The sequence below is a fragment of the Patagioenas fasciata genome, chromosome 6 (genome assembly GCF_037038585.1).
Source record: "Patagioenas fasciata isolate bPatFas1 chromosome 6, bPatFas1.hap1, whole genome shotgun sequence".
NCBI classification, from domain to species: Eukaryota; Metazoa; Chordata; class Aves; order Columbiformes; family Columbidae; genus Patagioenas; species Patagioenas fasciata.
This window is the reverse complement of record NC_092525.1, coordinates 14,127,846-14,151,440: the sequence shown is the minus strand read 5'-3', so window position 1 is coordinate 14,151,440 and position 23,595 is coordinate 14,127,846. Positions and strand designations below refer to the sequence as shown.

General features: G+C 41.1%; 1 protein-coding gene across 12 annotated transcripts in view; it reads right to left on the bottom strand.

The window, feature by feature from the left end:
• The window catches only part of RASAL2 (RAS protein activator like 2), a 180,405-nt gene that overhangs the window by 46,187 nt on the left and 110,623 nt on the right, over window positions 1-23,595 (bottom strand). For 11 of the 12 annotated variants that reach the window (XM_071809971.1, XM_071809972.1, XM_065842749.2 and 8 more), the window contains one exon: window positions 6,015-6,121. In XM_071809971.1, the coding sequence (XP_071666072.1) occupies window positions 6,015-6,121 (107 nt within the window). Of the gene's footprint in view, window positions 1-6,014; window positions 6,122-6,872; window positions 6,910-23,595 lie in introns of those variants that run through there. The other variant, XM_071809975.1, reaches the window with a different exon arrangement.

The following is a 23,595-nucleotide window of genomic DNA, read 5'->3' as shown; positions in this document are numbered from 1 at the left end:
AATCGAGCTACAGTTTGTCAACAAATTGGCTGCAGCTGAAGTACGTGGCCAAGTGACGGCTTCGAGCTCCCTCGCCACGATTTAGGCGGCTGCGTTTTTGTCTTTCCCTCAGGTCAGGAAATAACTATCCTGACCCTGGGTCTTCAGTCGCCTGGCACACAGCCAGAAAGCAGCCCAACGCTTCAGAATACCTTTTGATAATACAACATATATGTTAATTAGAAAAATTAATGGAAATGAACTTTGTCAAAGCTGGTAACACAAACCTGAGAACTGGCTGCAGGAATACCTAGAAAGAGTAATTATGACAACTGATAAGGTATCAAGGTAGAACGGGTTCAATGGGATGTGGTGGGGATAGTGGCCTGACTGCTTCTGTTTAACATCTTTGTTAATGATCTGGAAGAAAAGTTAAACAGCACATTAATTACACTGAGCTATATTAAATTAGGAGGTTAAAGCGAGGGCCAGGGAGGACAGAGAAATAACACAAAGGGTTGTGAGCAATTAGAAACTGATAACACACATTCCTGTGAACTTTAGTACCAGAACTTGGAGAATCAATTGAAGGGAATTAAAAACATAAGAGCAAGGAAGGTGATAAAAGGGTCAGAAGGACTGATTTGCAGAGGATGCATTAATTAAACTCTGCATAACTTGAGTGAGCTGTGATTTGGAGGTGAAGAATAGAACGAGTTGGTACGCATTTAAATGCTATTAAACCAAGGACAGCTGGAATGTGACCAGTGTTTAAAGCTATATACATTCATAGTTACCCTACATTAGTTACAGGGGAATTAGATAAAGTCAAGTTTACACCAAACATGAAAAAACTATTCCTGCTGTTGAGGTTCACAGATGGGTTATACCCATCTCTTATGTTAGATTTAATGAAAAATCTGCTTGGCAGAAAAATCTTGTGAAGCTTATAGAGCCTATGGACAGTATTATCCCAGAATAAAGATATGGATGAGAATTTGGTGAGCGTCCTGGACATGGTCAATCACCCATTTATGCCTCCCAACACAAAATCTGCAGAATAATAGCCAGCATACCTGAGTCATCACATCACAGATGAGATTCAAACAAATGTGTTACAGTAAGAAAATAGGAGAAATTTTAATCTTCCAGGACAGATTTGAGCACAGCCAGTTTTTCATAAAGGATGCCACGATGCCTCATGCTACCGTAAATCAACAATTCCACCTCTGCATTAGCGCTGAGGCAGAATTAAAAATATGTACTTGTATGCCATTGGGTCACGTGGCCAGAAATGCTCAGACTTGTCCTACCCTGGCAGCATGACGGGAGCGGAGCCGCGCTCTGGAGAAGCCACAATCTTGCTGACTGCATAAAAGATGAGGCTGGGCAGCCGCGAGATCTCATCAAGCTTTGACCTTCACTTAGGCCGGCTGCATTGTCTTCTGTTCCATTTAGCAGTACTCTTGAAGAGCAAAGAGGCAGACAGTATTTCTATAGATCCACTATAGTCTCAACTAGAAACAAACTGAGGCAGGCAATATATTCACACAGTGCTCCTATAAAAATAATTTTCTTTACTTCAAAGATTGCATTCTGGCTTTCCTATCCCATTTGCACTTGTTTCTTTGCCCTTTTTTGGCTTTTTTTGGTTTTTTTTTCTTTTTTCTAATAGCCAGCAGACATGGATGAATCATATATTATTTGTAATAACAACTCGCTAACAACCCTAACCCAAAGGAGCACAAATTGTGAGTGCAATGCGACTCTGAGGAGCAGCTTAGCAATTCCTCTCTACCCTGCCACTGCAGGTTCGAAGATCTTTATAATCTTGTATTTACCCTGGTCCCTCAATTGCAAAGAGAGAGCGATGAGAGAACACGGCCCATTGCCGCAGCGCTGCTGGGGCTCAGCGGTGGAACAGTAGGAACGGGATGCGCTGAGACTGGGACGCTCTGCCAGGACATAGTGTGTGTGGGAAGGGAAAAGCTGGTTTCTCGCCCACCTCTGCGTCACCATGCCTACTTCTAGCCAGTTCCGTCTGCCTTCCTATTTGCTCAGTCAAATAATACTCATTATTAAAAATATGATTTTTCCTATATATGCGTATCTATAAACAGCACACATCTGTCTATATGTGAGAAGACACACAGTTCCCCAGCTCAATTTTCCTGCCTTTCATGCCCTTCTGCTCTCTTTTAATACTCAACCCAGATAGGCTTGGAAATTGTCAAATGGCAATTAACACAACTGAACCTGGATGGAGACTAACGTTTTAACCGCAGACAATAATATTTGGGGAAATAGGGAAGAAAGGACAAGCACCAAGAGCTCTTATCTCTGTGTGTATGACTTGTGCTGGGCAATGTCAGCGTGAGCAGAATCCACTTTATTCCCCTCGGTGGGTGAGAACAATAACAAACACAATGCACATGCTGGTCCACACAGTGCTTAGTCCTAGAGCATGTTTGTAACTACTGAAATTCTACTTTTCACACAACAGTAAATTTAAACATACGTCTTTTCCTCCGGTGCACATGCGGGAGGTAAGAAGGCGAATTTCCTGAACTTTACACATCAGGTCCTTAAAATGAATCCTTCATTGACCACTGCCACTGAAGAGACTACTTGAAAAATGTCTCGTCAAGGAAATGTTCACTTAAAGGCCATTATGCTGTTATGAATCAAAATTCCAGATGCTAAACAAATGCCAATTAGCAGTATTAAAAAACAGATGCCTTGTTCTGAGTGAGTACCACTGCCTGGTGTTTCAAAGGGAAAAAAAACCCACACAGAACATGCTGGAAGCCACTGTCCTATTGAGAAGACAGCTTTTAAATAGCTTTTCTGAGAGGCAAACTTAAAAAGCTGTAAAAGCAACTTATTATGAAAGTCTCAGCATAATTTTCCATCAGCCTGCAAGAAGGTTAAGCTGTCCCCTGCCTTAAGCTGCTTTCTGTTAGAAATCCAAGCAGCCGGTAGAAGAGGGATGGCACAGAGTCAGGTTCACGCAAAGAGTAACTGAGACAGCACTACACTGCAGCTGCCCATAGCGCTCTGACCCGCACTGTGGGTGTCAATGTTTGGAAAAACAATAAATGCAAGTTCTGTTATTATTCATTTCCTTTATATGTACGATAGATCCCTGTCAAATAAAGATGACCTCTCACACACACAAATTTAAAGCCCCCCTTACATCCTTCACTTGAAGCTCTTCTCGGATCGCTGATCTGAGACTTTCACAAGGTGCTCGAGCCATCTCACCTGAGAAATTCTTAATATAAATCAAAGGAAGAAACACGATTCCTCCCCATCTTATCATCCACCTATTAGATGTGTGCCAGTCCACAAAGTTAGCGGGGTATTTTATTTCAGTAGTTTTGGCTGAGTGCATCTGTATTCTTAAGCAATCTGTATTCTTAAGCAATCTGAATTCTGACTGCAGCTTGATCTTTTAAACAGATCAGAAGCTGGCATGTTTTAAACCAGGGTGATCTCAGCCCCCACCTGCACCACAACCTGCTAAGGAATAACAGCATCTAAATAGGCTATTCAGAGCCAAACCTGCCAAGCCAGAAGCCTTGTCGCTAGGAGGAAGACAGGAGGGTGCATTATGCTCCTGGGTATACAGGTGGCCAGGCAGAAAAAGCAGCTACACACCACACAAATACATTCTCATTTTTTTTCCCCGGTTTATGCCCAAGAAATGCAGCCATGCACTGTTTCTTGAGCTTTTTGCCAGAGTCCTGAAGGCCCAATACGCTGCTGGGGAAACAAGAAACATTCAGCAAGGTTCTTGTTTTGAAAGGCCACAGGAGCTAAGAGGTATTAGAGAACTATTAGAGAAGAATTAGAGAAACATTAAACCACTACTTAAAAGATAAGATCAATATTAAAAAAATGTATGAAAATTAGGAACAAAGGAAAAAAGAGACATATAAAAAAAACCAGACAGTAATCAAACACTTCTGATACATAGCTTGAAGTTGTTAGACAAAGACTATGGCATTGCAAGTATACATCTAAAGGCTAGAGCAATTACTTATAGATGAAGACCAAGAATACAGAGAATTTCTTATAAATGAAGATGAGAACAGGTAGGACTTTTGAAGGCTCTCAGAGTTCTGAAGTCCTCCTGGAACTGTGTGGACCATGTGCTTAGCACAAAAATCTCAGAACTTGACGTAACAGAATATTCTTGTGAAAACTTTACACGTAACTAGAGCAAGACCCCTTTTCTCCCCTAAATACCACCCACAAAACAGATCATTGAAGTGATTTAGTTAATAGAATCAGCGAAAGCACCTCTGGAGAGGGTCTAGTCTACCCCCTGGCTCAAAACAGGGTAGACAAGAGCAAGACCGTGTGTCCAGGCTGGTTTGGAATATATCTCCAAGGATGGAGACTCCACAACCTCTCCAGGCAACCTGTTCCAGTGCTTGATCACCCTTCACAGTGAAAAAGGGGGTTTCTTATGTTGAAATGGAATTTCTTGTATTTCAGTTTGTGCTCACTGCCTCTTGTCCAAAGAGCCTGGCTCTGTTGTCTTTATTCCCTTCTATCATGTATTTACACACATTGCTAAGATCTTCCTCTGAGCTTTTGCTTCTCAAGACTAAGCAATATATTCTGCTTTAACTGCTACTTCTGATGTATTTTGAACTAGATGAAAATGTGATTCATGGTCTTTCAATCAATATTAGAAGTTCAAATTTTGTTCTGACAAGAAAGCCGCTACAAAAGAAATATTCTTCACAACGTGGATAGTCGAACATTAGAACAGGTTGTCCAGCAAAGCTGTGCAATCTGCATCCTTGGAGGTTTTCATCACCTGTCTGGAGAATGCCCTGAGCAACCTGGTATAAATACGTCCAGATTTGATGAGAGGGACAGATCAGAGACTTCTGGAGGTCCCTTCCAATCTATATTATTCTATGATTCTGAAAAGTGACCAAATATGGATACCCAGTACATTCTCTGCTTCCTTCAGCTGTTTCCCAATTGCAATAAATCATGAGTTTGCTTTAAATACCATATATTCTATACACTCTAACCAACCTTAATCCTTGTATAATTTATGTAGCTCTCATTAAATCCTTGGCTGTTTTTTCACTTTTTAAACGAGACAATGTAGGTTTTAATCAAAACCCAAGTTTCACACACACAGGGATTTAAAGCGAGCTAGAATGTGTGCTTAAAAGGGATGAGTGCTATCTAAAGCAAAGCAAGAACATATACACTAAGGTACAGAAACAGTACTCGAGTCCATAGAGAATACACAAAACCCCAATGTTCACCAGATAATTCTCCTGGTTTTCCTCAGGTTTTAAAGTAGGCAGATTACTTGCCAAATATAAAGAGGGGTATGAAAATATTTGCCCTATTCAAGTTAGATATTTAAACCATGAACAAATATTGTTCAAAAATTACTGAGCACCTCATTTTCACGCAAAGTACTTGCCCTCAGTCTAATAATAGAAAGGCCTTTGTGCTCCTGAATACACTGACCAAGGACTGACATAGGCAAGAAAATCCGGACTCTAGCTGAAAAAGTCTCATGCAGACTCACAGCAAACCGAACTAATGACAAAAACTGAAGAGCTAAAGAGCAATTAACACACCTGCGGAAATTTCATCAGCTTCCAAGCAAACTGTAAAGCCATTTCAATTTTTCATGCACTTCATGGGTATGAGGGGAAAATAACACACTATCACCAACCTCAAATAACTTTTTTCCTAGTCAAAATTGAATATGCAATGCAATCCCTGGCGGCGACTTCAGAAGTATTTATATAGGCTGCTGCCCACATTAACACTGATGTTTCACTATTTGCAACTTTAGGTTACAGATCTACCAGAAATCTCATTGATCATACATGGCAGTTGATAGCAATACCTCTTGGTCAACTGGAAATATTAATTAAATAGTAGTCTGGTATTTTTTTTTCCACAGCTTAGTTCTACACTGTGATATTTTAATCTCCTCCTCCTATTCAATGAGAAACATTCCTCCTTTGCAGGAAAGGCACACTTACTGGCACTTTGAAAGGAGAAGTATTCGAAGCATCCATGGAGTTGGTTTTCTCAGAGGTGCTGGTCCCGGAGATGCTCCGTCTGCGAGGAGATCTCTCTGCTGGGACCTCTAAGGAAGAGAAGAAAAAGAAGGTGAATGGGCGCCGGGGGGTGGAGAATAGTCAGGTTTTATGCTCTATAGGACAGACGCCTCAGCAAAGTTTCAAGCGCATTATTAAACTGCTGAATAACACTCACCTTTTTTTCTGTATCTTATTTAATTACTAAATTACAATAGCATTTCCACTGACATAGATTCAAGGTTGTAAATCTGACCCGATTGTAGGAAATAGGCAATTAAAAAACACTGGTAAGGATCAAAACCCAAACACATTTAGTATTCTATTTCTGCTTGTGAAATAGTATTCAGACTAATTTTTTTTCATAAGCAATGCAGTAACTAACTGATAACTAAAATGAACACACACGGAAGCTCAATTTTAGTCACAGCTGAACACAATTTGACAAAGGTCAAAGTTCGGTCTTATACGATCACATTACTTGCTCAAACCATGCAACCAGCAGAAAACTCATAACAGCCCGGGTAATACGACATTTATATCTCTGCAGATAAAAAAATAGGTCAACTTCTCCTCATTCTGGCAATATGACCTTACTAAGATATGACTTTGGCATCTTAAATCCATGCAGGCTGATCTGATGAGCACAAATATTCATAAAAGATGCACTTGTATCTTTTTCTAGTATAAACACTAGATAAAGTGTAAGCACTATTCAAAATCTCTATACAAACACACATATACCATACATACATGAATTTTTATACATAGCTAGATACAGATACATAAACACACAGATACCTTTATCACAACTGCTGCCCATCTCCAGCTCAATTGCCAGACTTAAAGGAATCCAGCTTCACAAAACATCCCCCAACACGGGGAAGGAAGAAAAAAAAGAAGGAAAAAAAAATCACTTCCTAGCAGAAAGTCCATTGTTATCTTCTGAATCTTAAAGAAATGGAGTAAGCCGTGACTCCAGACAGTGACATTTTGACTCCTGCCGTTTTCCTTTCAAGAGACAGATGAAGCTTAAAGTTCCATTTCTGGCCGCTGGCCCTGGGGATCCGTGCTACTTCCACTGGAGAGAACGCCGGGTCTCTGCGATCCCCCTCCCTTCCCACCGCTTGCAGGGAGCGAGCGAGCAAGTGAAAAAGAAGCAGAGAGGACTGCAGCTATTCAATCAATCGCTCCGACTGCACATCCTCATTAGTTACTTTCAGGCTATTAACAGACGCCCAACTGCCGGCTTCCCTCCGCTACAGAAAATTTCACTGTATATCCTGATTCACAGCAGCAAAAAAAGGTTTAGAGAGCCAGCCAGCCAGCTGGTGCCACGAGAGCCGTATTTTCCTCAAAATAACCGAAGAAAAAAATGAGAAAAGCCTTCTTCAGGGATAACATTACTTGTGATGTCTTTGCATACCGGGTTTTGATTTCACCGGAGTTACCATGCGTATCTCCCATGGATGCTTGAAGAACGACAAAATGGAGCATACTGAACGAGAGGCTAAGAAATCTGGACCCTGCAGTGTTAGTGTCTCTCACCGTAGATATTTATCTTTAAAAAAACCAGACTGCTAATGCTCAGCTTCTCAATCTGCTCATAACCATCGATGGGGAAAGAACTGCTAAGAGGGAGAACAGCCTCCTAAACCGGGCAAACAAAGTCTAACACACAGTGTAGGTACCGCTGGAAAACGGGGAGGGCACAGCTGCTCGCTGAGACTGTGAGGACGATGCACAAGCCCTGACCAGGTAAATCACGGTCTGTCAAAGCCGGTAGTAACCACGATTGAGTAACACCGCTTTCGGGGACATTTCTCCTTTGGGTGACGAGCGGCATCGGGCACTTTTTCTTACAGCTAAGGAGGCATTGCCTGTTCCAGCGCTGGAGGGTAAGTCGCTGTCAGGGCACCTTTAGAGAACAAAGCATTTGGAGCAGGGCCAGCGCTAGACCAAGGGTTTGGAAGAACGGTCAGTCGCACCGTCTCGGGAGCCTTTGCAGAGGTTGCTAGTTTTATCGGAAGGTTTATACCGCCAGCCTCCTCCCCTTGCCTCTACGAAGGGAAACTTTTCTGCAGCACCCGTAAGTACTGCTTTCCCAAAGAGAGCTGTGTTACGTAGGGTTTAAATGATTGCTTCTGCTGTTCTCGCTGTAAACATAATGAAAGCAAAGGGGAGCGATATATGCACTTGGAACTGGGGACTAAAGCGAGCACCTTTTATTTTACATCAAATAGTAATGCGTAATGTAATAGGTTTGGCTTTCTCCACTTCTCACACACGGGAAATCACATCAAAGCTGCTTCGGTAATTTAACACACTCTGTTAACTTTGCTGAGTCATAAATGAAAACAGGAGCCTGAATTCCCCACTATTTTCAACAATAGGTTCTGCAGGAGGGTCAGTTTAGGAAAAAGTTTAACTTCAAACCAAATGGAGTTGAAAAGCTACGACGAGGATCGTGCCTGGTTCTCCTTGCCTTCCCTCTTCCCCCCACATCCACCCCGTGGCAATTCAAGTTCTCTCCAAATAAAACACTTGAGATTCCATCGGTAAAACAAGTTTCTTCTGTTCTCAGACCATCACAGAACGTGGAAGGGAAAATGAAATATTCACAAGGTGCCTGCAACGAGTTAAAAATAAAACTACCTTTCCCTCTCTTCTCGTTCCAAAAAACAAGAGCAAAAAACCAGCGTAGTCCTCAGAAAAATAAGACCTAGATCTAGCAAAATTGTCGAGATGTGTTAACTGGAAATCATATGTAAAGCAACCTGCCACAATGCCCGTAGAACAGTATTTTTGCTGAGTTGTGTAAAAAGAAAAACAAAACCCAACAAAAACCTATCCTGTCACCACGAGGCAAAAAAATGAGATAGTTCCTTCCCCTGTTCCACCAGTAATGCCAGAGGCTACTCTTGCATAATCTTCACCTGCTGTAAAAATCAATGCACCTCTCGTCAGCTTAGTATTAAATTACAACTGCTTTCTGCACTGCTCACTCTCAGGGACCAAGACTACAGATAAATCACCTTGTTTCTATGGATAAACAATCTGAAACCCTTTTCATGCACTAGCAATTTCTGGGAAGAAAGAAAAAATGTAGACAAATCTTCCCCTTTTCAACCTTAAAATATCTATCAGACAAATGAGTTGTAAATGTCATTATGGGGCACTTTTAATTTCTCACCTCATATATTGGTGATATGCAGTAATATTTACGTCAATAAATATTTATGCAAATAAATGTTTACACACTACATAGAAACAGTTGCAAAGCAGCTGAGCCAATTGCGCAGCAATGGTGGATGCCTCTGGAGAGGGACCTGCCCAAGGGTACAATGAGGGTTGGTCTCTTCTCACATCTTCACATTGCGCCACTCTCTACCCTCTGCAACACCAAAGCTTGTTCTGTTGGCCAGAAGGCAGGTTTGTGTAACACAGGAGACACTTACTACTCCTTTAAAGGCAACCGTTGTAGCCTCAATGACCTCCGGTCAGGATGTGGCTCTTGGACTCAGTCTTAATTTCCTAATGCTGGGTGCTCTCGCCACTTGAAATTGAAACCTTGCTGTTGTGGGAATTTGTATTGGATTGTGAAGAGCTGTGGGTTTTTATCAGGGTGGGAGAAGTAGAGATTCAACAAACCTTCCAGCTTTGTAGGATAGCGCTTGCTACTCTATCTCCATTTTTGTGAATTAGAAAAGGATTGGAGAAGGGCAGGAAGAACACTCAGGAACAAAGAAACCTCCTCAGGGGTTAGAGTGAAAGGAATTAGGTTACTGAAATTGCAAATAAGGTCACAGAAACAAAGATTACAGGGATGTCTGCGATTTTTTGCAAAAGGAAATGCAGTGGAACTCCTGTGTGGTCTCAGTGGGACTGATGTCAGACTGCGGCACCTTCTACCCAGGGCTTGTGTCCTCCTGGGACTGGCAAGAACATCTCCAGATCCGAGTTCCTGCTCGTGGAGTCCAGCAGGTGACTCTAAGGTGGTCCCAAAGACCTACCTGGAGATGCAAAAAGGAGGTAAGAGCACCCTGGCAAGCACAGCTCTGCTCTGTTGTTACTCATAAGGGTTGGCACTGGTGTCTGGCACAGCAAACAACAGCTCAGATCACCTGCTCCGGGCTGGCAGGTCCTATATTTCTATGATAAAGTTCTCAGTGTGGTCACGTTCTGCACACCAGGCTTTTATCCATTGTGACTTTTAACAGTTTGCAATAATAAATCAATCAAAAGTCACAATAATCAATCAAAATCACGGTTTTATCAGTTGCACCTTTCAGCAGTTCATAATAACAGGTGGCTTAGCGCTGACCTATTATCTGCTACAACACCCTTCGCTCTGATGCGCAAGAAAGATTTGGATTTGCGAAAGGCTACATTTACCATCCACTGGAAAACACTGCGCTACTGAAAAAAATAGTTAATATTTCTTTTCCAAGACACAGAGTCTGTTCAACAACAACACCATCATCACCACCACCCACCAACCAACCACAACAAAAAATCCATCCTCAAATTCATTCTCCAAACATATTTGGTATCTTTGTGTTGCCTTTCCTAGGAAGTGGGCAGACTTCTGGTGTATATTATCTACTGGTTAGGAAAGTAAAAGAAAGAATCAGATTCCAGGGATTGGGACCTTCCTTTGTTTTGTCTGCACACATCCTGATATGATGGCACCTTGGTCTGCGACCAGAGGGGACAGAGGATATGATTCATAAAAAGAATCAATTGCTTCCCCCTCTCACGTCCAGTTTAATTACAGGTATTCGAAAAATACAGTTCAAACCCACCCATTACCTCTCCAGAACCGAGCACTCCCAACAACTGCCTCGCAGGTGCACTTGTATTAAAATGTACCCAGCTGAAACAAAACCAAACCCCACCCAGATATTTCCACCCCCTTTACAGAGCTACCGTGGCACTCACCATGAGAAAATGGTAATTGCTACTGGCCAGATCATTAGCTGAACAATCAAACAATCCTGCAATTACCCTCTTGGTTGAAGGAAGGATCAATAAGCTGCACATATTATGCCTCCTTTTTATTTTTTTTAAGCAAAGTTTGTTGGTTTAAATGTGGTAGCACTCATGCAGTAACGGTTACCACAGTGGACAAATAATTGAAATATTTACCTTTTAGCTACGTCATTTTAGAAATTCATCTGCCCGGACAGGTTATTTTACATTTCAAATCTGGCAATGCCTCGAGGCCTCATACCAGGATACGGCATGGATGGACCAAGTACAGAACAGGCACCGTTTCTGCCCCAAATTGTTCACAGTCTTAACTGGAAAGAAGGTTCTATTAGAGTGTGATAGACCCTACACGGGAAGTAGGAGGGAATAAGTACATTAAGAAAATAATGCAAATTAACTAAGTTACCCTTTATGGGCCTCTGAGTCATTATTTGGTTTTAAAATAAACTTATACTTAAAAAATTATTCCCAGATATGCTATAGAATAATATCTTGAGGAAGGTTTTTGGAAAAAACAATCTTTGTTATTGAAGATTTGTAAGAATGGGATAGGTGAGTGTATCTCAAGGAGGACGGGCAGAAGAGACTCTACTGGGGATGTGGCACTGGACTAGGAAGGACGGAGGGATTTCAAGGGCTCCTTCAGCACTGCTTTCTTCTCTGTCAAAAGGGCAATTAGTCTTACAGATTAACTACAAAAGCAATACAGAATAAAAACCTGCAGCACTTCTTGTGGCTGAGGATTTCTTTTTCAAATACACTTAGGAAATAATGGGCTCAAATCTACGCTTGGAAGAGTTGGAGCACTTGCTGTTGGCAGGTAGTTTTTGAAGATTTTAGTCACAGATGCAACCACCATTTGAGTGGTTTACTACAGAGACTGAGATTCAATATTTGTTTCACGGACAACAGGAACTACAGAGCTTGTTTCTTTACGAAGACAAAACACTAAATCTTTAAGCTTGCAGGGCAAAAAAACAAGCCAAAACAGAGATGCTGCCTTTCCCCTCCGCTACATTTTTATTAACTATCTCCATTGCAAGTCACAGATCACCTACCACGAGGAATAAATAACAAAGGTGCTTGTTTGACCCTGATTGTTTGGTCTCCTCCTATATGCATATATTAAAAAATACAAAACCCCAACATATATATAATTTTAAAAATATAGTTTTATATGCATGAGTGAATGTTCAATCGAGAGAAAATTCAGCTGGGCGACTAATTCAAATACTTTCATTCTAAATAAACTACAGTGCTGAGTCTATTAAGAAGGGAGTATCTAATTCATTTTTAGAGCCTTTTTAAAAATAAATGAGCATTTCAACAAGTACAAAAATTCAACATGCTCCAGGGCAGTTTATGATCTATCAGTACAGCATATACATTTAACATCAAGGCATTCACAGCTTCGCTAAGACAGCAGAGACTATTTTTGTCTCATTGTCTCTTTAGGGTTGTTTCAGAGCGCTCATGTGATAGCGCTAATGAGAAAGAGAACTTGTTGGGTGCAGTCAGTATTTACTTATGGTTTCTTCTCCCTGGTGAAAATACAGACCAGCTGACTAAATTAGAGACAGTAATAAAAAGCAGAAAGATAGAAAGCGTTAGGAGATATATAAGAAGGAAGAAGAATAAGAAATGGCTGAAAAGCATCTTTTATATGAGTATTAGCTAATGAAATAGGAATCCTCATATAAAAATAAATACAAATGTTAATGTTGTGTCTTGGAGGAACCATTCTCTCATTTTGCTCACTTGTGGAGAATTCAGACTTGGGGCCAATTCACAGACTGTCATAAAAATTTAATTAAATGCCTATGTAAGAAGCTCAGGCTAAAAGCAAACACAAAACCCCTGATCTGTTTTAAGTCCTGAAGTCCAAGTTTGTGTTCTGACTAAAATACATTATGCAAATTCTACATCATATAACTTAGAGGAGAAAAATTAAATTCGCAGTGATAGCTTTTCCACATGTATCAACACAACTAGGCAGGGGTGGAAAAGTCACAAGAAGATACATCAGAGAGAACACAACCAAGTCACAGGATGCTCAAGTGCACAAAGGCTACCAAACCTGGAAAGGAAAATACAAAGGAAACTCTGCAGAGCCCACTGGCTATAGAACTCCATGATCAAACAACAGCTGGATACCAGTCATGATCAAAACCCTCCCAGTCCATTAGCAGGGATTTTAGAAGATGATACTGTGCTTTACCAGGGACTGAGTCCATAAGACAAGTCTTGCAAGATGCTCCAGGTAAATATAAAAGATCTTTATTTTACAGACAAGTAATTCCATTGGTGTTAGACACTTGCATTGTGCTGGCATATAAAAAAAGTTTAATTGAATTAGCGCCCAGTTCAGAAGGTGCACAGCAAACAACCTAAATGACAGTTTAAGTCACTTAAAAGACATTTAAGTTATTGATTCCTAAAGGACTTTGCAGTCTGAAAGACAAGACCTAAAATGCAAAGCAGATGAATACAAAGAGGAGGCTGGAAAAAAGGGCAAGAATATCGTAGAAGATAATAATTTTGGCTTTCAAGTACCAACTCTCATGATTTCTTTCTTGCAGAATGTTCTAAGGAAACTACACGTGGCATTTAGTGAGTACAACATCAGCTGCTATTAGACTGATGCATTCACTTTGAGGTAGAGGAACGAATCCTCCAGCTCTGCAAACATGAGTCAGAAATGAAAACAGATGCACGTCCCCGAACCATTCAACATATCCTCTGCACGATGTGCGTGGCCATACAAAATTTGGAATAGTTGCCCCTTTTTAACTTCCTCATGCATCAGCCTCTAAAATCTCCCTTAATGGTTGACTCTACACACACAGCAATAGAAATTGCCTGGACAACTGTGCCAACACAGAAGCAGACACGAGGAGCTACTGCACATGACCTGGAGATGCTGATGTCCTCGTTAGTTCCTAATGATCTTGGACTGCCCCTGCTAATTCAAATTACCTTGTGTTTGCTGCAGAGAGATTGCACACAGACAATTAGCGCAGATCAGCTGATGCATGATAACTTGGTCCCGCAATGTAATTTGTTTAGAGGCTTATGACTTAGACATGCATTAGCATGATATCAATATTTATTATTCTCATTATTAAACAACAGCCTTGAGCCACGGCTTTCCAACCCCATCTTTTTGCTCTCCGTGAAAGGGCTGTGAATTAAGGCGTTCTCGAAAAAGCCAACGTTTGCTCTGGTTATTGGGATATTCTCACAAGTGAGTGCCTCTTGGAGGCATCAAAGCTCAACAGCTCTTGTCATTCCTCTCCATAGGCCAGGGGGCTGCTTTGAGCTCCAGCACCTCTTGCTCATTATGGCAGGATTCTGCCCCTGAGCAACAAAAAGAAAAAATCCCAATGTACTGTAGATATCTAAGGGACACCGCTGAACCCTAAAAATGGCCCTGGAGTTAAGACACTGTTTAGGAATTGGTAGCTCTTTAAGGAAGAAACAACAAAAAAAGATAATTCAAATAAAGATACGTACTTGGAGGCAAAAAATGCTCCCTGAAATAGCTCAGGTTCGTGACACCCTTCAGACTCCAGGTTGAATGAACTTCCTGGTGCTTCTGCAGCGAGATTTAGGAGAGGATCTCCTGGTGTGGGACAAAACGTGGACGCAGGCGTATGTGTAAGGGGGAAAAACGGCAGACTCTTGAAGAGCAGCACCAGCGCCCAGCCCGTGCACGCTCCTGTCCCTGTTCACACCTATTGTGACGTTCCCAAAGAAGGCCACAGCACACAGCAAATCAAAATAGGCTCTGCAGGAGTCCCATTCTTTCCTCCCACATTCTGTGCTGTTCTGGACCTGCTAAGTAAGAAAACCGCTTACAATAGAGAGACCAGTGGAAACTCCACCACAAAGAGCACAGACACACCAAGTACCTGCCCATGGTCTGGATGGAGGACAACAAAACTGAGGAAAAATAACATCTGGATTGGCTAGCACCTGCTTGACTGGCTGACAAAGAGCCATAATGGTGAGTACTGTATTTTGAGGGGAAAAATATATATATTATAGCAGATATTATAACAAACATTATTTTAAATAGTCCATAGAATGGAAAAGGGGCACACATATCAAGCAGCCCGTCTGAGCAAGTCAGTACCTAGAAATTATCAAAATAGAAAGAAAAGCTGCATCCTGAGAACAACAGAAACCATTAAGGAGAGAGATGGAATGATTTATGTGGAGATGGAATTGAAAGAACAAAACCAAATAACAACAGTTTGACGTGGCAACAGCTCTAAGGGAAAGACAAAACAATAACCAGCTTCTATGTGTGAATTCTGTTCAAAACGTCTTCAACCTCTTACTAGTATTTACACTGGACTATAAGTAAAATAATAGTTTCAATTTTCTACCTGAATGCCCTTAAACTAATGTGTAAGTATCCAGAAACAAAGCACAGTGTTGTTTGATTGTGCTTCCTTCCAGGGAAGTATCTGATCCCTTGGCTGATGTTTTTATTCTAAATGCATCTAAACATTTCTCGTAATAACAATTTTCAGCAGTCTCCTCTGATTTATGTCACAACCGTCACACAGCTGAGAAACTGAAGTTGTAGACAAGCTGACAGAAAGGAGTGGAAGCAAACTGAACGCAATGATCAGCTGGTCAAATGGCACGGGGAAGAACAACAAGACCAGTAAGTAACATTTAGTTCAGAAACTATTTTCTGCATGGCACATACCCATTTATAACTTGAACTCTGCCCAATTTGTTTGCAACTCTTTCAAACAGATTGTAACCAAGTTTAATTAACAATTGCATACCACTTAAAAGCTTTTAAAAAGAAATAAGGTCAGGTAACTGAAGGACTGAAGAAATTAAGCACCAGTGAAAGCAGTAAAGGCTTCCCAGTAAAGTAGTATTAAAAAAAATAGTTAGCACCCTACCGTACCAAGAAACGAGAGAAGGCTTTTCTCATCTTCTGTGCTGCTATCCAGCCACTCGGCCACATCACCAGGAGAAAGAAGACTCATTCTCCAGCCAGAAAACTTTTCCATACAGAACACAATAAGTGAACGAAGCAGGGTAGGAAGGGTGGGGAGAAGCTGATGCTCTTGGGATTCCAGTACTCCAGTTATTGTCTACACTGCCAACAGGAGAGCGTGATCCTGCCCTGTTCTCTCAACCCCACACCTGGCAGCCCATTCTGACCAAGCAGGCATGGGTGGGAGCAGTAAGGGGGATCTGTACTTCTTGTCCCTTTGTGTCAGGTTGCAGTCCAAGCAGAAACAAGAGAGCAGGCAAAAAAAGGGGAGCGGGGGAAACCGAGCTTTTCAAATCCAAAAGAGGTAGCAGGTTATGACAGGATCAGTTTAAATAAAAAGAAGAAGTAGGTCTCAGTGCCGAAGAAGAAGCTCAAATAAGTCAGCACAACAGCTCATCAGTTAAGTGTAATATATCCTATCATTCCTTACAGTGTTGGATTTGTTTGAAGGCTCAGGTATAATGCTTTATGCTGAAAAAAAAAAAAAAAGAGCAGACTTCAAGGCAATTTAAACACCCTCACCATTACTGAAGAGCCTGCATTCCCCTGTTTACAAGCCCCTTCCTGCTCCAGCTATTATAACAGCATCCCAGCCTTTCTTACAGTGAATTTGTTCATGCAATGGCAGGTTGATCAATCTGTGAATAGGAAGCTCCCACCCCTCCCTCTCCCCTCCTCCTGCATGGCGGCGGCATTGATCGGCAATAATGGAATCTGCTCCCGACTGCCAACAGCAACATTAGCGAGGGAGCAGGGAGCTGCTCCTCTTCCTCGGCGCGAAGCAGCGGTCGCAGCCCCGCTGGGCTTCAGCCTCCACTGCAAGAGGGTAGATGAGAAAGAGGTAAGGAGAGAGAGCAGCGTTCCTGGGGGTTCAAAGAAGTCATCAAGGCTAACGGTTGGTTATTTATTTAATGACAACAACAACAGGAAAGATAAATGGGAAATAATTCTGCTCTGTCTAGACAGCGAGCTTGCTCTGCACAGCTTTGCAATGAGGACTTGTCATTGGGACTTTATGAAGGGTCACATTTAATTGTGCAGGATTTATAGCATATGATTTATTCCACACAAAAGAGCATTTTGCAGGTTTACACATGCACGAGCTGAGACGAATCCTGGTAAGTGAGGGACTCCTGGGCCCCACAAATCAAAATTGCCTTTGTCCTCAGGGGATGGAGCTGATGCTCTGATCAAACTGCACTCTTTAAAGAGACAGCCGCCTTTTGTTCACCATTTTCTGAACCTGTCTTTATTTTAAATAATTTATACAGTTGCCAGTCCTTATTACAAACTGGGATGCTTGCTGACCACTGACTAAAACCCAGGCCAAACCAGCAACAACAAAAAGCCATTAGATCAGCAAAGCGAAGAATTAGATACCAACCAACAAATGAAGAAATAAACCAGCTATCAGGTCCCAGCAGGGAAGAAAATTCCGATTACTGAGACAAACTGCAGCAAGTATTGTTTGTGCAGGACAGATATTTTCATAGAACACCTGCCAAGCAAGGCAGATGTGACACGGAATTCACAATTACTGAGGGAACACGGGGCAGACGGTTCCGGAGTGAGGAGGCACCACAGCGGCATGGGCAGTCCTGGTCACACTCAAAACGTACGTGTCTCCACCCCCAGTAGGAACAGATGGATTGAAAATAAAACAAACCAGAAACATCTCCTACGTTATATAAAACCCAACAATAGAAAGGCATCGGATACATTTCCCACCTATGCAAAAAATAGCGCTTTTTTTTGGTCAAAATGAGCTTTTCCAACAAATCTTACTCTGTGTGTAGGAGGATCACATTTTGTCCAACTTGTACAAGTAGATTCTTCTTTAAGACTCTGCAAACTGATGACGTAAATCTACTTGCAATAGAATGGAATTTGAGAAAAAATTAGAGAGAGGATTAGATCGCTATTTTCTTCTATCTGTTTGGCCAATATGGAACAAAATTTCCACCTCCTTCCTTTTAGTTTTCTGTGAAACAAACACTGTGCCCACAACCACCTGCCTGTCCTTCCATTAAAAACTGGTTTAATTTGCAATATTAACTATCAACTCCATAAATAATAGGTTGTAGAGAAAACAAAGTTAGGAGTATTGATTTCCCATGAATGCTTACCCATTTTGCATCCTTTCTAGGAGTGCAGATGCTGTTTTCCTCCCTAGCTGCCTCATCTCATATCATAATTTAGCTTTATTCATCCTTTTCAATGCTCGTGATAAAAGGGGAAGTATATCACATATCAAATATGAAACCGGTTTACTGGAGTATTTTAAAATATGGGAACATTACAAATTTTGTCAAAAATGAAGTCAGAGCTGCCAAAGACTTCAGCCAGGAACTGAAGGGACACTGAAGTGTTTCATGTGCAGACCTCTCCTGCACATTAACATTCCCAGGGCAACATGCAGAGGGGAAAAAAATGCATTAAAAGGAGGTAAATAGTAGGGAAGTATTTATGTATTTTAACAGGACACAATATCGTGCAGGAGCCTCAGAACAAATGCATTAATTGAAAACTTCTTGTATGAACTTAAATCAATAACACACCCCCATTAGAAATCCAGGAAATTTAAAGCAATAGATAGATAGATGTAGAAGAACCACTGACATTTAGAAACACCAAACCCATCAAACTTAAAAGTGGAATTAATGATTACAATCACCTAACCTGACTTGAAGCACCTTTAGAATATCACCCAGTGACTCTCACCTATTCATTGCATTATTTCTAGTTGGATAAAGACACGTTTTCCAGCAAAAAAGGACATCTGATCATAAACAGACACTGCAAAGACAGAAGGAGTCAGTCCGTTCCCTCGGTAAGCTGTTCCAATGGTTAACTCCACTCGTGCTCAGGTATTTGCTCCTTAGTTCCAAGAATGAATTTATCCAGCCTTATCTCGCAACCACTGGGCACCAGTTGACATATCTATGCTTTGATATTCTCCATTATTATACCCTGATATCAGAAAAGTCCTCTCTGTTTACATCCTCTGAATACCTAGTTTCAAACAATCACTTCAAAAACATCTTTAAACTTCTCCATAGCACTGATTTTAACTTTAAAATGTTTTGCTCTGCAAGAAAACCAGAGACTAAATGTGTTCCACAGCTGCAGGAAGGATGTAGTGCTGGTCTCCTCCTAAAGCTTGCCACCAGCAGAAGAAACACTGTGAACAGCTGCTTAAATTTGCCTTTCTCCATCTTAAAGCAGGTCTTGTGCTTTAGAGCTTACCAAAAGCTTTCGAAAAGTCTTGCCCAAATTTTCCAGGACAATCATTTTTTGAGATAAGCTGCGAATAAGCATGAGAGGAATATTCAAAACATAACTAACTTATTTTCATGCTGTGAGACCTACCTACAGTGGGAAAAAAACCCGACTTGTTGAACCAATGCAAATAGGGATACAAATTGCTCTACTGACTAGAGCAGAAGTATGCAAAATGTGAAAATATCCTGTAGTAGACAGATATAGAAAGATGGGAAAGATCAACAAAGCAGTCATAAAAAAACCCCAACCCAAACCAGGAGTAAGAAGCAGCTGATGTCTGCCTTGAGAAGGTGCTGTTTGCTCCAGTTAGCACCAGTGGTGACAGAGCACAGCAGGGGAAAGGAGGAGAAAACTCCTTCAAAGTGTTGGGTTCATCTCTCTCACCCCTGATTCTCAAAAGCAGATGAGTCCACAAGGTTGAAAATTAAACCAAGCCCTTATGGTTTGGAACCTCTTATATAAACTAATAATTTCCAACTTGTATACATCCCCAACAGGTAATTCTTTCCATTAACATCAGCGAGTGAGCTTCTGCTCCTTTCTGCTGTTGTCAGAAATGTCACCTTCCTACAGTTCTGATTTTTTAAGCCTATGAAGCTAAGCAGCTTTGCCATCCTGTGGATTTAAAAATCAGCACTCTTGATAAGTCAAACTACACAGAGGCATGACTGCTCAGATTTTTCTACAGGAGTTTTAGTAAATGATAATTCATAATATATGCAAATAATAGAGCCCAGATGCCTTCTGATGCAGATGCTTTGTAAGCACACTGTTAGTGTAGTATTATAAATCATAACATATTAATGTTCTTCGCATGAGGCACTTAGAAGAAGAGGAAAAATGGATCTTACTTGCACTAGGGAGAGACTCTGACGGACTGATTGATGGATATTGCTATAGTCAGGAGATGATGTCTTCACAGCAACATACATTAGACATTGTACACCCAAGCCATTCTTATTAAAATGTTTTACAGCTAATTTAGGAGCAAATAAAGACAGAATACTTGTGCACTCAAAAAATGAAATGCTCCCTTCAGAACAGGGGCACAGTGGGGAGGGAGAGGGCAGATTTTTTCACATAGACATGAGAAATAGCTTGCTGAGGTTGCAGCACTAGTTAATCCACAAGAAACAACAAACATCTGCTTCTCCAACTCCTGGATGAATGTCATATATACCAGACAACACTACCTGCCTCTACACTTGTGCATTAGGAAATAGAGAAAGTTATTTGAGTCATTTTGCCCCACAAAAATGCCAAGCCATTAATAACTTTCCAATCCTATTCAACGCCACAGCACAGAACAAGCAAGCTAGCTCGAAAATACGTTTTCCAGACACCTAAAAATGTCAATTCTATATGGAAAAGGCTCAGTTTCCTGCATTAAATCATTTTAAATGCCTATCTATACTGAAAGTCATTTTGCTTTGAGGAGTGGTGTTACAGTATAACAGCCTTCTAAGCACGCTATAATGTCGTTCAAGAGTATCTGGATGGACAAGGCCGAGTAACTTGTGTATTATAAAATCCTGGTGAAAGCATTCACAGTTATTTTGTGACATGAACAACTTCTTGGCTTAAGCTACATAAGCAAAACCAGTGACACAATACTACAAACAAGCTCTGAGCAGCTGAACAGAATAATTCTATTGCAATGTAAATCAATAGCAACTTTACGTCAGACAGGGGAAGCTGTGGATAGTGCTGTTGGAGCACGACAAAGTACACAGGAAAGCCTTTTTTATGAGGAAAAATAAATGATGGACACTTAGGTCTCTCTCTCTGAGCCAGTCCATTCTGTTGTGGAAAGTGAAACCGTGCTGATGAAGTACCAGCCCACACGTACACATTATCGTCTAGTATTTTATCCTTTCAGATTGCTTAATGAAGTGATTTTCGCACAGTCAGTGATCTCTCACACTCGCTCTCAACAGCTCTCATCCAGCTGAAGATGACAACCTCCACATGCCACAGCACTGACGCAATATTATCTTTCACCAGGGTAACAGTTCCCCCGGCTTTCCAGAGTGAACACCACTATCCTTCCAAAACCCGCTGGGATCAGAGACATGAACCTACTGGTTATTCATGGGGAGGCTGAGCAAAGAATTTCCTAAACAATTGCTGGAGCAGCGAGGAATCCAGGGGCAGCGAAAGCTGCGTCTGCTGACAAGCTGTAAAGATAAATAGGGACAGAAAGGCTCAAAATGAAGGTGAGAAAAACAACAAACCTTGAAGTTCTCCAGTATATAATAACACAGGCAAGAGCTCCCTTCTACAGGTGACATTTAAAATAATGTCAGGGAGCTATTTTCATGTTTAGTTTTGACAGGGCATTGGAGACAAACAGGTCAGCAAATGAAATGAAAATTTAAACTAAACCTGAAGGGTTCAGCCTTCACACTCCTCTGTGCCCACTGAGCCTCCCTAGCAAAATCGCTTCACCTTTACAGAAATCGAGCAGCAAGTCCCTACCACAAACACTTAAAATCAAGGCTAAATATGTAAGTCTAGTCATGGTCCTCTCAGACAAAGTTCATTTAAATTAGTTTACTTGAACACAAAGAACACCACTTACCAGCACAGAAGTTGGCTTAAACTTCCCTTGCAATATGAAGATATATCTAACTGCCTATATGAATCTAATTAATGCTTCAAAATCTTGTCCACAATAGCAAGCTACTATGCCTTAAGAGATCTCCCATTACATTGTGTTTCCTTAGTGCATTTAAACAATTAGAGTATACACAATATCTCAGAATTACAGACATGCTTTTCAGGTTAAGAAAAAAGGCTGTTAGAAGTCTATGAAGCTCTTTGCTAAGGAGCTGAATTTTAAACTATTTCTAAAACACATAATCAATTTTTCCATAATATTTTCCTCCTGGATGTTCTAACACAACATAAACAAGGTGACTACTCTTTTTTAGAAGGATGTCTGCCCCAGTTCTCTCTCTAGATCCCAGTATTGTGTTTTCCTGGCAAAACTGATGCAAGACTGTAATGCTGTAGAGGCTGGAGATGAATCCTCCAGGCTGCTGACTGCAGCTGGCCACAAAATGAAGTTGTGTTGCGTCTAGGACTGTACAGCTCTATACTTTTTACCTCTGGGTGCTTGAGGAGTGCGGGAAGACTGGGAGTCAAACCATCAGCTGAAGATCAACAGCGTGAGCAAGACACGGACCTGCACCCACACCACAAACAATGTCCCATGTTGTGCAAGGCAAGAAACTTGGCTTTACCTCGAGGCCAAGGAGGTAAGAATAGAAGGAACCATCATGCTGCTCATGTACAGCAAGAAAGATGCAATTAAATGATCTTTAAAAAAATTACTGTAATTGAAGAACAGGTAAATTACTATGATTTTGGTTCTTAGGCATGTTAACCCTAAGTAAGCCAGTTCCAGAAATGAGAGGAACTAGCAATAGTTTTACTACTACAGGTCAAACTGTTCTGTTATTGTTGTAATGGAAAAACACTTCACTAGCATTACAAAAGAGTGACCTAACCAGGAGCACCAAGAGTTCTGACACAAGTATTTCTGCTGGGGAGAGCTGCTGGATATTCAGAACTTCACTGATGAAGCAATTATGGCTTCTTTTCTCCATTTCCACACCAACTTAATTACATTTTTGTACTCAGTCCAACCTCAGGTATCCTCAGCATAGCCAAGGGATTCAGCTAAGTTATGCTGCTAGAGTATGGTAGTTTGAAAGTATCTATTAATGACTACTCTAAAAACATTAAGCTAATTTAATTCCAAATTAGGGTCAAGACATTATTTAGAGTCATCTACTCTGGAGCGCCTTTCCAAACTGTGAGCCATATGCCTCATATAAACAGACATCTTGTATTAAAGTATGAATACGCCCAGCTATATATTTAACAAGCAGTACATAAAGACTACTTCATTTCCGATGCTGCTATTCATGCGATGACGTTTTTCCTAAGAATGTATTCATGAAGAATACCTTCTATATTCTTTCCATCCAACCAAAAACATTGGGTGTTCAAAACAAAGAGCAGATTGAAATTGTCCTGCAAATGGGGAGCTCCAAAAACAAAACAAACCCCACACTTTCCCAGATTTGCCAAGCACAAAGATCAGTATGGAAGCCCTTGCTCAGTGAAGTTAATGTGACAGCTTGAAATGAATCGAATTGCACGCACTTCAATTTAAAAAAAGGATTTCTGAGCTAGCATCTTTGCTAGAGATAGGTTAAT